The sequence below is a fragment of the Oncorhynchus clarkii genome, chromosome 16 (assembly GCF_045791955.1).
Source record: "Oncorhynchus clarkii lewisi isolate Uvic-CL-2024 chromosome 16, UVic_Ocla_1.0, whole genome shotgun sequence".
In the NCBI taxonomy this organism is placed as follows: domain Eukaryota; kingdom Metazoa; phylum Chordata; class Actinopteri; order Salmoniformes; family Salmonidae; genus Oncorhynchus; species Oncorhynchus clarkii.
The window spans coordinates 7423707-7438573 of record NC_092162.1 but is presented as its reverse complement, the minus strand read 5'-3'; the positions used below and the strand labels follow the sequence as shown (position 1 = coordinate 7438573).

General features: G+C 47.5%; 1 protein-coding gene across 1 annotated transcript in view; it reads right to left on the bottom strand.

The window, feature by feature from the left end:
- LOC139367426 (glucagon-like peptide 2 receptor) overlaps positions 1-14601 on the bottom strand; it is a 45030-nt gene extending 30429 nt beyond the window's left edge. Inside the window, exon 1 of the mRNA XM_071105633.1 lies at positions 13793-14601. Within this exon, the coding sequence (XP_070961734.1) occupies positions 13793-13888 (96 nt within the window). The 5' untranslated portion in view covers positions 13889-14601. The remainder of the gene's footprint in view (positions 1-13792) is intronic.
- Between the last annotated feature and the right edge of the window lie 266 nt (positions 14602-14867).

Below are 14867 nucleotides of genomic sequence, written 5' to 3'. Positions count from 1 at the left end.
TCTCCTATCATCAGGTTGTCTGTCTCCTATCATGATGTTGTCTGTCTCCTACCACCAGGTTGTCTGTCTCCTACCACCAGGTTGTCTGTCTCCTACCATGATGGTGTCTGTCTCCTACCACCAGGTTGTCTGTCTCCTACCATGATGTTGTCTGTCTCCTACCATCGTGTTGTCTGTCTCCTACCACCAGGTTGTCTGTCTCCTACCACCATGTTGTCTGTCTCCTACCACCAGGTTGTCTGTTTCCTACCATGATGTTGTCCATCTCCTATCATCAGGTTGTCTGTCTCCTACCACCAGGTTGTCTGTCTCCTACTACCAGGTTGTCTGTTTCCTACCATGATGTTGTCCATCTCCTACCATCAGGTTGTCTGTCTCCTATCATCAGGTTGTCTGTCTCCTACCACCAGGTTGTCCATCTCCTACCACCAGGTTGTCTGTCTCCTACCACCAGGTTGTCTGTCTCCTACCATGATGGTGTCTGTCTCCTACCACCAGGTTGTCTGTCTCCTACCACAAGGTTGTCTGTCTCCTACCACCAGGTTGTCTGTCTCCTACCATCAGGTTGTCTGTTTCCTACCATCAGGTTGTCTGTCTCCTACCATCAGGTTGTCTGTCTCCTACCACCAGGTTGTCTGTCTCCTACCACCAGGTTGTCTGTCTCCTATCATCAGGTTGTCTGTTTCCTACCATCAGGTTGTCTGTCTCCCACCATCATGTTGTCTGTCTCCTACCATCAGGTTGTCTATATCTTACCATCAGGTTGTCTGTCTCCTTCCATCATGTTGTCTGTTTCCTACCATCAGGTTGTCTGTCTCCTACCATCAGGTTGTCTGTCTCCTACCACCAGGTTGTCTGTCTCCTACCATCATGTTGTCTGTCTCCTATCATCAGGTTGGCAGTCTCCTATCATCAGTTTGTCTGTCTCCTACCACCACCAGGTTGTCTGTTTCCTACCACCAGGTTGTCTGTCGTCTACCATCAGGTTGTCTGTCTCCTACCACCAGGTTGTCTGTCTCCTACCATGATGGTGTCTGTCTCCTACCACCAGGTTGTCTGTCTCCTACCATGATGTTGTCTGTCTCCTACCATCAGGTTGTCTGTCTCCTACCATGATGTTGTCTGTCTCCTACCATGATGGTGTCTGTCTCCTACCATGATGGTGTCTGTCTCCTACCATCAGGTTGTCTGTCTCCTACCATCAGGTTGTCTGTCTCCTACCACCAGGTTGTCTGTCTCCTACCACCAGGTTGTCTGTTTCCTACCATGATGTTGTCTGTCTCCTACCATCAAGTTGTCTGTCTCCTACCACCAGGTTGTCTGTCTCCTACCACCAGGTTGTCTGTCTCCTACCACTAGGTTGTCTGTTTCCTACCATGATGTTGTCCATCTCCTATCATCAGGTTGTCTGTCTCCTACCACCAGGTTGTCTGTCTCCTACCACCAGGTTGTCTGTTTCCTACCATGATGTTGTCCATCTCCCATCATCAGGTTTTCTGTCTCCTATCATCAGGTTGTCTGTCTCCTACCACCAGGTTGTCTGTTTCCTACCATGATGTTGTCCATCTCCTACCATCAGGTTGTCTGTCTCCTATCATCAGGTTGTCTGTCTCCTACCACCAGGTTGTCCATCTCCTACCACCAGGTTGTCTGTCTCCTACCACCAGGTTGTCTGTCTCCTACCATGATGGTGTCTGTCTCCTACCACCAGGTTGTCTGTCTCCTACCACCATGTTGTCTGTCTCCTACCATCAGGTTGTCTGTTTCCTACCATCAGGTTGTCTGTCTCCTACCACCAGGTTGTCTGTCTCCTACCACCAGGTTGTCTGTCTCCTACCATCAGGTTGTCTGTTTCCTACCACCAGGTTGTCTGTCTCCTACCATCAGGTTGTCTGTTTCCTACCACCAGGTTGTCTGTCTCCTACCACCAGGTTGTCTGTCTCCTATCATCAGGTTGTCTGTTTCCTACCATCAGGTTGTCTGTCTCCTACCATCATGTTGTCTGTCTCCTACCATCAGGTTGTCTGTTTCCTACCATCATGTTGTCTGTCTCCTACCACCAGGTTGTCTGTTTTCTACCACCAGGTTGTCAGTCTCCTATCATCAGTTTGTCTGTCTCCTACCACCACCAGGTTGTCTGTTTCCTACCACCAGGTTGTCTGTCTCTTACCATCATGTTGTCTGTCTCCTATCATCAGGTTGTCTGTCTCCTACCACCAGGTTGTCTGTCTCCTACCATGATGGTGTCTGTCTCCTACCATCAGGTTGTCTGTCTCCTACCATGATGTTGTCTGTCTCCTACCATGATGTTGTCTGTCTCCTACCATCAGGTTGTCTGTTCCCTACCATGATGTTGTCTGTCTCCTACCATGATGTTGTCCGTCTCCTATCATCAGGTTGTCTGTCTCCTACCACCAGGTTGTCTGGCTCCTACCATGATGTTGTCTGTCTCCTATCATCAGGTTGTCTGTCTCCTACCATGATGTTGTCTGTCTCCTATCATCAGGTTGTCTGTCTCCTATCATGATGTTGTCTGTCTCCTACCACCAGGTTGTCTGTCTCCTACCACCAGGTTGTCTGTCTCCTACCATGATGGTGTCTGTCTCCTACCACCAGGTTGTCTGTCTCCTACCATGATGTTGTCTGTCTCCTACCATCGTGTTGTCTGTCTCCTACCACCAGGTTGTCTGTCTCCTACCACCAGGTTGTCTGTCTCCTACCACCAGGTTGTCTGTTTCCTACCATGATGTTGTCCATCTCTTATCATCAGGTTGTCTTTCTCCTACCACCAGGTTGTCTGTCTCCTACTACCAGGTTGTCTGTTTCCTACCATGATGTTGTCCATCTCCTACCATCAGGTTGTCTGTCTCCTATCATCAGGTTGTCTGTCTCCTACCACCAGGTTGTCCATCTCCTACCACCAGGTTGTCTGTCTCCTACCATGATGGTGTCTGTCTCCTACCACCAGGTTGTCTGTCTCCTACCACCAGGTTGTCTGTCTCCTACCACCAGGTTGTCTGTCTCCTACCATCAGGTTGTCTGTTTCCTACCATCAGGTTGTCTGTCTCCTACCATCAGGTTGTCTGTCTCCTACCACCAGGTTGTCTGTCTCCTACCACCAGGTTGTCTGTCTCCTATCATCAGGTTGTCTATATCTTACCATCAGGTTGTCTGTCTCCTTCCATCATGTTGTCTGTTTCCTACCATCAGGTTGTCTGTCTCCTACCATCAGGTTGTCTGTCTCCTACCACCAGGTTGTCTGTCTCCTACCATCATGTTGTCTGTCTCCTATCATCAGGTTGGCAGTCTCCTATCATCAGTTTGTCTGTCTCCTACCACCACCAGGTTGTCTGTTTCCTACCACCAGGTTGTCTGTCGCCTACCATCAGGTTGTCTGTCTCCTACCACCAGGTTGTCTGTCTCCTACCATGATGGTGTCTGTCTCCTACCACCAGGTTGTCTGTCTCCTACCATGATGTTGTCTGTCTCCTACCATCAGGTTGTCTGTCTCCTACCATGATGTTGTCTGTCTCCTACCATGATGGTGTCTGTCTCCTACCATGATGGTGTCTGTCTCCTACCATCAGGTTGTCTGTCTCCTACCACCAGGTTGTCTGTCTCCTACCATGATGGTGTCTGTCTCCTACCACCAGGTTGTCTGTCTCCTACCATGATGTTGTCTGTCTCCTACCATCAGGTTGTCTGTCTCCTACCATGATGTTGTCTGTCTCCTACCATGATGGTGTCTGTCTCCTACCATGATGGTGTCTGTCTCCTATCATCAGGTTGTCTGTCTCCTACCATCAAGTTGTCTGTCTCCTACCATGATGTTGTCTGTCTCCTACCATCAGGTTGTCTGTCCCCTACCATGATGTTGTCTGTCTCCTACCATGATGTTGTCCATCTCCTATCATCAGGTTGTCTGTCTCCTACCACCAGGTTGTCTGTCTCCTACCATGATGTTGTCCATCTCCTATCATCAGGTTGTCTGTCTCCTACCACCAGATTGTCTGTCTCCTACCACCAGGTTGTCTGTCTCCTACCACCAGGTTGTCTGTCTCCTACCATGTTGTTGTCTGTCTCCTACCATCAGGTTGTCTGTCTCCTACCACCAGGTTGTCTGTCTCCTACCACCAGGTTGTCTGTCTCCTACCACCAGGTTGTCTGTTTCCTACCATGATGTTGTCTGTCTCCTACCATCAGGTTGTCTGTCTCCTACCACCAGGTTGTCTGTCTCCTACCACCAGGTTGTCTGTCTCCTACCACCAGGTTGTCTGTTTCCTACCATGATGTTGTCCATCTCCTATCATCAGGTTGTATGTCTCCTACCACCAGGTTGTCTGTCTCCTACCACCAGGTTGTCTGTTTCCTACCATGATGTTGTCCATCTCCTATCATCAGGTTGTCTGTCTCCTACCAACAGGTTGTCTGTCTCCTACCACCAGGTTGTCTGTTTCCTACCATGATGTTGTCCATCTCCTACCATCAGGTTGTCTGTCTCCTATCATCAGGTTGTCTGTCTCCTACCACCAGGTTGTCCATCTCCTACCATCAGGTTGTCTGTCTCCTACCACCAGGTTGTCTGTCTCCTACCATGATGGTGTCTGTCTCCTACCAACAGGTTGTCTGTCTCCTACCACCAGGTTGTCTGTCCCCTACCATGATGTTGTCTGTCTCCTACCATGATGTTGTCCATCTCCTATCATCAGGTTGTCTGTCTCCTACCACCAGGTTGTCTGTCTCCTACCATGATGTTGTCCATCTCCTATCATCAGGTTGTCTGTCTCCTACCACCAGGTTGTCTGTCTCCTACCACCAGGTTGTCTGTCTCCTACCACCAGGTTGTCTGTCTCCTACCATGATGTTGTCTGTCTCCTACCATCAGGTTGTCTGTCTCCTACCACCAGGTTGTCTGTCTCCTACCACCAGGTTGTCTGTTTCCTACCATGATGTTGTCTGTCTCCTACCATCAAGTTGTCTGTCTCCTACCACCAGGTTGTCTGTCTCCTACCACCAGGTTGTCTGTCTCCTACCACTAGGTTGTCTGTTTCCTACCATGATGTTGTCCATCTCCTATCATCAGGTTGTCTGTCTCCTACCACCAGGTTGTCTGTCTCCTACCACCAGGTTGTCTGTTTCCTACCATGATGTTGTCCATCTCCCATCATCAGGTTGTCTGTCTCCTACCACCAGGTTGTCTGTCTCCTACCACCAGGTTGTCTGTCTCCTACCACCAGGTTGTCTGTTTCCTACCATGATGTTGTCCATCTCCTATCATCAGGTTGTATGTCTCCTACCACCAGGTTGTCTGTCTCCTACCACCAGGTTGTCTGTTTCCTACCATGATGTTGTCCATCTCCTATCATCAGGTTGTCTGTCTCCTACCAACAGGTTGTCTGTCTCCTACCACCAGGTTGTCTGTTTCCTACCATGATGTTGTCCATCTCCTACCATCAGGTTGTCTGTCTCCTATCATCAGGTTGTCTGTCTCCTACCACCAGGTGTCCATCTCCTACCATCAGGTTGTCTGTCTCCTACCACCAGGTTGTCTGTCTCCTACCATGATGGTGTCTGTCTCCTACCATGAGGTTGTCTGTCTCCTACCACCAGGTTGTCTGTCCCCTACCATGATGTTGTCTGTCTCCTACCATGATGTTGTCCATCTCCTATCATCAGGTTGTCTGTCTCCTACCACCAGGTTGTCTGTCTCCTACCATGTTGTTGTCTGTCTCCTACCATCAGGTTGTCTGTCTCCTACCACCAGGTTGTCTGTCTCCTACCACCAGGTTGTCTGTCTCCTACCACCAGGTTGTCTGTTTCCTACCATGATGTTGTCTGTCTCCTACCATCAGGTTGTCTGTCTCCTACCACCAGGTTGTCTGTCTCCTACCACCAGGTTGTCTGTCTCCTACCACCAGGTTGTCTGTTTCCTACCATGATGTTGTCCATCTCCTATCATCAGGTTGTATGTCTCCTACCACCAGGTTGTCTGTCTCCTACCACCAGGTTGTCTGTTTCCTACCATGATGTTGTCCATCTCCTATCATCAGGTTGTCTGTCTCCTACCAACAGGTTGTCTGTCTCCTACCACCAGGTTGTCTGTTTCCTACCATGATGTTGTCCATCTCCTACCATCAGGTTGTCTGTCTCCTATCATCAGGTTGTCTGTCTCCTACCACCAGGTTGTCCATCTCCTACCATCAGGTTGTCTGTCTCCTACCACCAGGTTGTCTGTCTCCTACCATGATGGTGTCTGTCTCCTACCAACAGGTTGTCTGTCTCCTACCACCAGGTTGTCTGTCCCCTACCATGATGTTGTCTGTCTCCTACCATGATGTTGTCCATCTCCTATCATCAGGTTGTCTGTCTCCTACCACCAGGTTGTCTGTCTCCTACCATGATGTTGTCCATCTCCTATCATCAGGTTGTCTGTCTCCTACCACCAGGTTGTCTGTCTCCTACCACCAGGTTGTCTGTCTCCTACCACCAGGTTGTCTGTCTCCTACCATGATGTTGTCTGTCTCCTACCATCAGGTTGTCTGTCTCCTACCACCAGGTTGTCTGTCTCCTACCACCAGGTTGTCTGTTTCCTACCATGATGTTGTCTGTCTCCTACCATCAAGTTGTCTGTCTCCTACCACCAGGTTGTCTGTCTCCTACCACCAGGTTGTCTGTCTCCTACCACTAGGTTGTCTGTTTCCTACCATGATGTTGTCCATCTCCTATCATCAGGTTGTCTGTCTCCTACCACCAGGTTGTCTGTCTCCTACCACCAGGTTGTCTGTTTCCTACCATGATGTTGTCCATCTCCAATCATCAGGGTGTCTGTCTCCTACCACCAGGGTGTCTGTCTCCTACCACCAGGTTGTCTGTCTCCTACCACCAGGTTGTCTGTTTCCTACCATGATGTTGTCCATCTCCTATCATCAGGTTGTATGTCTCCTACCACCAGGTTGTCTGTCTCCTACCACCAGGTTGTCTGTTTCCTACCATGATGTTGTCCATCTCCTATCATCAGGTTGTCTGTCTCCTACCAACAGGTTGTCTGTCTCCTACCACCAGGTTGTCTGTTTCCTACCATGATGTTGTCCATCTCCTACCATCAGGTTGTCTGTCTCCTATCATCAGGTTGTCTGTCTCCTACCACCAGGTTGTCCATCTCCTACCACCAGGTTGTCTGTCTCCTACCACCAGGTTGTCTGTCTCCTACCATGATGGTGTCTGTCTCCTACCAACAGGTTGTCTGTCTCCTACCACCAGGTTGTCTGTCCCCTACCATGATGTTGTCTGTCTCCTACCATGATGTTGTCCATCTCCTATCATCAGGTTGTCTGTCTCCTACCACCAGGTTGTCTGTCTCCTACCATGATGTTGTCCATCTCCTATCATCAGGTTGTCTGTCTCCTACCACCAGGTTGTCTGTCTCCTACCACCAGGTTGTCTGTCTCCTACCACCAGGTTGTCTGTCTCCTACCATGATGTTGTCTGTCTCCTACCATCAGGTTGTCTGTCTCCTACCACCAGGTTGTCTGTCTCCTACCACCAGGTTGTCTGTTTCCTACCATGATGTTGTCTGTCTCCTACCATCAAGTTGTCTGTCTCCTACCACCAGGTTGTCTGTCTCCTACCACCAGGTTGTCTGTCTCCTACCACCAGGTTGTCTGTTTCCTACCATGATGTTGTCCATCTCCTATCATCAGGTTGTCTGTCTCCTACCACCAGGTTGTCTGTCTCCTACCACCAGGTTGTCTGTTTCCTACCATGATGTTGTCCATCTCCCATCATCAGGTTTTCTGTCTCCTACCACCAGGTTGTCTGTCTCCTACCACCAGGTTGTCTGTTTCCTACCATGATGTTGTCCCTCTCCTACCATCAGGTTGTCTGTCTCCTATCATCAGGTTGTCTGTCTCCTACCACCAGGTTGTCCATCTCCTACCACCAGGTTGTCTGTCTCCTACCACCAGGTTGTCTGTCTCCTACCATGATGGTGTCTGTCTCCTACCACCAGGTTGTCTGTCTCCTACCACCAGGTTGTCTGTCTCCTACCACCAGGTTGTCTGTCTCCTACCATCAGGTTGTCTGTTTCCTACCATCAGGTTGTCTGTCTCCTACCACCAGGTTGTCTGTCTCCTACCACCAGGTTGTCTGTCTCCTACCATCAGGTTGTCTGTTTCCTACCACCAGGTTGTCTGTCTCCTACCATCAGGTTGTCTGTCTCCTACCACCAGGTTGTCTGTCTCCTACCACCAGGTTGTCTGTCTCCTATCATCAGGTTGTCTGTTTCCTACCATCAGGTTGTCTGTCTCCTACCATCATGTTGTCTGTCTCCTACCATCAGGTTGTCTGTTTCCTACCATCATGTTGTCTGTCTCCTACCACCAGGTTGTCTGTTTTCTACCACCAGGTTGTCAGTCTCCTATCATCAGTGTGTCTGTCTCCTACCACCACCAGGTTGTCTGTTTCCTACCATCAGGTTGTCTGTCTCTTACCATCATGTTGTCTGTCTCCTTTCATCAGGTTGTCTGTCTCCTACCACCAGGTTGTCTGTCTCCTACCATGATGGTGTCTGTCTCCTACCATCAGGTTGTCTGTCTCCTACCATGATGTTGTCTGTCTCCTACCATCAGGTTGTCTGTCTCCTACCATGATGTTGTCTGTCTCCTATCATCAGGTTGTCTGTCTCCTACCATGATGTTGTCTGTCTCCTATCATCAGGTTGTCTGTCTCCTATCATGATGTTGTCTGTCTCCTACCACCAGGTTGTCTGTCTCCTACCACCAGGTTGTCTGTCTCCTACCATGATGGTGTCTGTCTCCTACCACCAGGTTGTCTGTCTCCTACCATGATGTTGTCTGTCTCCTACCATCGTGTTGTCTGTCTCCAACCACCAGGTTGTCTGTCTCCTACCACCAGGTTGTCTGTCTCCTACCACCAGGTTGTCTGTTTCCTACCATGATGTTGTCCATCTCCTATCATCAGGTTGTCTGTCTCCTACCACCAGGTTGTCTGTCTCCTACTACCAGGTTGTCTGTTTCCTACCATGATGTTGTCCATCTCCTACCATCAGGTTGTCTGTCTCCTATCATCAGGTTGTCTGTCTCCTACCACCAGGTTGTCCATCTCCTACCACCAGGTTGTCTGTCTCCTACCACCAGGTTGTCTGTCTCCTACCACCAGGTTGTCTGTCTCCTACCACCAGGTTGTCTGTCTCCTACCATCAGGTTGTCTGTTTCCTACCATCAGGTTGTCTGTCTCCTACCACCAGGTTGTCTGTCTCCTACCACCAGGTTGTCTGTCTCCTACCATCAGGTTGTCTGTTTCCTACCACCAGGTTGTCTGTCTCCTACCATCAGGTTGTCTGTCTCCTACCACCAGGTTGTCTGTCTCCTACCACCAGGTTGTCTGTATCCTATTATCAGGTTGTCTGTTTCCTACCATCAGGTTGTCTGTCTCCTACCATCATGTTGTCTGTCTCCTACCATCAGGTTGTCTGTTTCCTACCATCATGTTGTCTGTCTCCTACCACCAGGTTGTCTGTTTTCTACCACCAGGTTGTCAGTCTCCTATCATCAGTTTGTCTGTCTCCTACCACCACCAGGTTGTCTGTTTCCTACCACCAGGTTGTCTGTCTCTTACCATCATGTTGTCTGTCTCCTATCATCAGGTTGTCTGTCTCCTACCACCAGGTTGTCTGTCTCCTACCATGATGGTGTCTGTCTCCTACCATCAGGTTGTCTGTCTCCTACCATGATGTTGTCTGTCTCCTACCATCAGGTTGTCTGTCCCCTACCATGATGTTGTCTGTCTCCTACCATGATGTTGTCCGTCTCCTATCATCAGGTTGTCTGTCTCCTACCACCAGGTTGTCTGTCTCCTACCTACCACCAGGTGTCAATCTCCTACCACCAGGTTGTCTGTCTCCTATGTTGTCTGTCTCCTATTGTCTGTCTCCTACCACCAGGTTGTCTGTCATCAGGTTGTCTGTCTCCTACCATCAGGTTGTCTGTCTCCTACCACCAGGTTGTCTGTCTCCTACCATTGACAGGTTGTCTGTCTCCTACCACCAGGATGGCTGTCTCCTACCACCAGGTTGTCTGGCTCCTACCACCAGGATGGCTGTCTCTTATCATCAGGTTGTCTGTTTCCTACCACCAGGTTGTCTGTCTCCTATCATCAGGTTGTCTGTTTCCTACCATCAGGTTGTCTGTCTCCTACCATCATGTTGTCTGTCTCCTACCACCAGGGTTGTCTGTCTCCTACCATGATGTTGTCCAGGTTGTCTGTCTCCTATCCATGTCTGTCTCCTACCATGTTGTCTGTCTCCTACCACCAGGTTGTCTGTCTCCTACCATCAGGTTGTCTGTCTCCTACCACCAGGTTGTCTGTCTCCTATGATGTTGTCTGTCTCCTCCTTGTCTGTCTCACCAGGTTGTCTGTCTCCTCCCACCAGGTTGTCTGTCTCCTACCACCAGGTTGTCTGTCTCCTACCACCAGGTTGTCTGTCTCCTACCATGATGTTGTCTGTCTCCTATCATCAGGTTGTCTGTCTCCTACCATGATGTTGTCTGTCTCCTACCACCAGGTTGTCTGTATCCTACCATGATGTTGTCCGTCTCCTATCATCAGGTTGTCTGTTTCCTACCATCAGGTTGTCTGTCTCCTACCACCAGGTTGTCTGTCTCCTATCATCAGGTTGTCTGTCTCCTATCATCAGGTTGTCTGTCTCCTACCACCAGGTTGTCTGTCTCCTATCATCAGGTTGTCTGTCTCCTATCATCAGGTTGTCTGTCTCCTACCACCAGGTTGTCTGTCTCCTATCATCAGGTTGTCTGTCTCCTATCATCAGGTTGTCTGTCTCCTACCACCAGGTTGTCTGTCTCCTACCATCAGGTTGTCTGTTTCCTATCATAAGGTTGTCTGTCTCCTACCACCAGGTTGTCTGTCTCCTACCACCAGGATGGCTGTCTCCTACCACCAGGTTGTCTGTCTCCTACCACCAGGTTGTCTGTCTCTTATCATCAGGTTGTCTGTTTCCTACCATCAGGTTGTCTGTCTCCTACCACCAGGTTGTCTGTTTCCTACCACCAGGTTGTCTGTCTCTTATCATCAGGTTGTCTGTTTCCTACCATCAGGTTGTCTGTCTCCTACCACCAGGTTGTCTGTTTCCTACCACCAGGTTGTCTGTCTTCTACCACCAGGTTGTCTGTCTCCTACCACCAGGATGTCTGTCTCCTACCACCAGGTTGTCTGTCTCCTACCATCAGGATGTCTGTCTCCTATCATCAGGTTGTCTGTTTCCTATCATCAGGTTGTCTGTTTCCTACCATCAGGTTGTCTGTTTCCTATCATCATGTTGTCTGTCTCCTACCACCAGGTTGTCTGTCTCCTACCATCAGGATGTCTCCTATCATCAGGATGTCTGTCTCCTATCATCAGGTTGTCTGTTTCCTACCATCAGGTTGTCTGTTTCCTATCATCATGTTGTCTGTCTCCTACCACCAGGTTGTCTGTCTCCTATCATCAGGTTGTCTGTCTCCTACCATCAGGTTGTCTGTCTCTTATCATCAGGTTGTCTGGACATCAGATATCACAGACGAGAGAGAGAGTTTGTGTCGGTCTCTACTTTTATCTGGGGTGAAAAGAAAATGCATGGGCTCTCCTCTACCTTTTAGAAATAGGATTTAAAATCCACAAGACACTTAAGGATTCTGAGCTTAAATCAGTTATAGTGCTGATGTAATTTAGGAACCTGGGAGTCAAATGTGAGATATCTCTATTTTTGTAAACAAATGTTTCATTTTGGAGTTAGAAGGTTGGTCGCAACATGGCAAATCTTTGTGGAAATCTGTTACAGCTAAAGTCGACTACAAAATCCACAATGCAATGCTCTCTCTATGGGCTGGCTTGTTAGTTAGCTAGCCAGCTAGCAAACGTAGCTACACACAATAATACCAAAGACAATATCAGCATGTAGTAGCTAGTTAGCTGCAAATTGGCCTAAACAAACTGCACTATCAACCTGCAGATTGATGTGCCTCACAGAGTGGAGCCTAACATTTGCAACTGCAGATATACATTTTGAGGCGATGGGAAACATTGCCCATTCTACGTCAATGGGCCGCCCGGTGTATTTTAGGCAATTCTGGGACAAGGAGCGCTCCCCTTCAAGGAGGGAATGGGAGTCTATTGGGCGTCAGCTCAAAAACCCAACATCAGCACGAAATCCATCAACAAGAAATACAACATTACAAATATTTTCCGCAATATGAGATTATTAACTTGCTATCTGTAGTATCGTATAGCTTTGGAATCGTAACATTACGTACTTTTGAGGAAAATAGGCACGTTTCTCGACGTATAACCTGACTTTGAGAAGGGATTGCGTGATGATTAGCTTAGCAACCGTGTGACGCAGCATGACAACGTGAACGTGATTGGCCGACAGCCTGCTGGATGGGGCGTTATACCTTCCTCCATTCATTGGATTCTTATCTCCTTTCTGTAATATCTCTGACAATGGCACCATGCAATGCAGCCTGGACTAAAGAGAGACAAATGGGAACAATGTACTAGACCCTATGTTAAAGAAAACATTTCTTGAGGTAGGAATATCACAAAAATATGATCAATGGCTCATTCAAGAGAAGACAACCTATTGCGTTATGACATCGACCGGTATTGTATTCTGACATGTATGATAGATGCTTTAACTATCTAAAACTCGTATTCCTATACACTTCCAATGTAATGAGAGAGACTTTATCACAGTGCTACGTTATACCGGCCGGATCTCTGCCTGCTTGAACGCCAATAACTCAGATACACATGAAAACATGAAATGACCCAGGGAATCGATATAACATCACTCAGATACACATGAAAACATTAAATGACCCAGGGAATCGATATAACATCACTCAGAGATGCACAGAAACAACATAACATTCAAAATGGGTGAACATTTCCTTTAAGGGATGTATTTACAGTAAGCAGAGTTTTAGGAGTTACTCTGATAGAATCATGCTTTGCCTGCTGCATTCTACAGCAGGTGCTGTATACTGTAAGTCCGTTTCTGGCTGCTCCGGTATATTTTGTGTGCGACAGCAGATTTTGTGATAATATTCATGTCTGGAGTGATATCTATGGCCATATGTTTGCCATGCCATACAATCCAGTACATTATCATATAGCCACGTTGCTAAGCAACTCCCGTGTTCTTGCCTATCCCAGTTGCATATCTGTACAAAATGTATTAAATACCACAAATTCAGGGATTATCATCTCACCGAGTCAGTAAAATAGTTTATGGGTTTTACAGTCCAACAGTAGCAACTCATCGTCTCACCTAAATCCGATAGTGGATAAACTGAAATCTGTTTCTCTGTTGTCAGATTGGATTATTTGTGAGATTACTTCAACACACTTCTTTATTTTTTTTTTACAGAATATTATTTTTGCCATATTTTACAGAACATTATTTTTGCCATATTTTACAGAATATTATTTTTGCCATATTTTACAGAATATTATTTTTGCCATATTTTACAGAATATTATTTTTGCCATATTTTACAGAATATTATTTTTGCCATATTTTACAGAATATTATTTTTGCCATATTTTACAGAATATTATTTTTGCCATATTTTACAGAACATTATTTTTGCCATATTTTACAGAACATCTATATGGATATTTTTTACTGGCCCTTCTTTGAGAGCTGACTGAGGAAACAAGTAGGACGAGTTGTTAGGAAGAGGTCACATAGGTTCCAAAACTGGTGACCATTTTACCTGCAGACTGGAGAGGAGCAGTATGAGTAAGGGAGAGACTGTGGTACTCCCTTGTGCCCACCCTCCTCTGTGCCAGGCTGGTCGTAGCATGGGCATGGCACTTTGTTTACATACACGCTGGGTGGCACTTCCTGGATCCGCCTGCCATCGATGCCTTCTTCACAGTCGTCCTTTTCTTAGGTCTACGCATACACTCCATACACTCCACATGGACACAAGTCTTTTCCAAAAGCAGTGTCCTCTCTTCTATGTAGGCTCCTCTTGCAACGGTGGGTTTTTCAGCTAAAGATTATTTGTGATTTGTTCAGGTTAATCTCTTTAAAACTGCCTGGTAGAAATGGAGCCTGCTTCTCTCCTGTTTAGGATCTGAGTTTCACTTCTTTTAGTTGTGGTTGATATTCTGAAGGTAAATCTTTCCTTAAAACTTCAATGTTTTGGGCGTTAAAGGTGGTATTCTCTTGATTGACAGGTGTTTTGTTACGATAGCCAGTCACTTCTTCGTTTCTTTGAGGCTTTCAACGGCAATCCTTTTCCAGATGTGATCAGTCTAGTAATGCTCTCTACATCTCTCCTAGTTTTAGTATTTCATAAAGTTGTCCTTTGTCCAAAATCAAGTGAGTTCGTAAAGTTGTCCTCTGATCTAGATCACGTGAGTTAGTAAAGTTGTCCTCTGTCCCTCAGGTGTATAGTTAAGTTATCATCGGCTTCTTTGTATTTGATAAAGACCGTCTCCTGCGGGGGATCCGTTGTCTGTACTCCCTGGTGACCTGAAAGCGACAGAGCGTCTGTGGCTCCTCACCCATCAGCCTGCCCCCCCCCCTTCTCCGCCCGGCATTCTCCCAGCCAATCAAGATAAGACAAGGGAGAGCTATTTTAACTTTGTAGTCCAGGAGGGGAACGCACACACTGACGTGAATGAATGCATGCAAACTCAAACACCTATGCCCACACAAACATCCATACACACACGAACACATTAGTGGTAACGCGTGCAATGCTGATCCATGTATGGGGCTACAGGTTCAGTGACAGTTTTATGTGGGTGGTTAACTCACAGGAAGAGGGCCTCATCAAC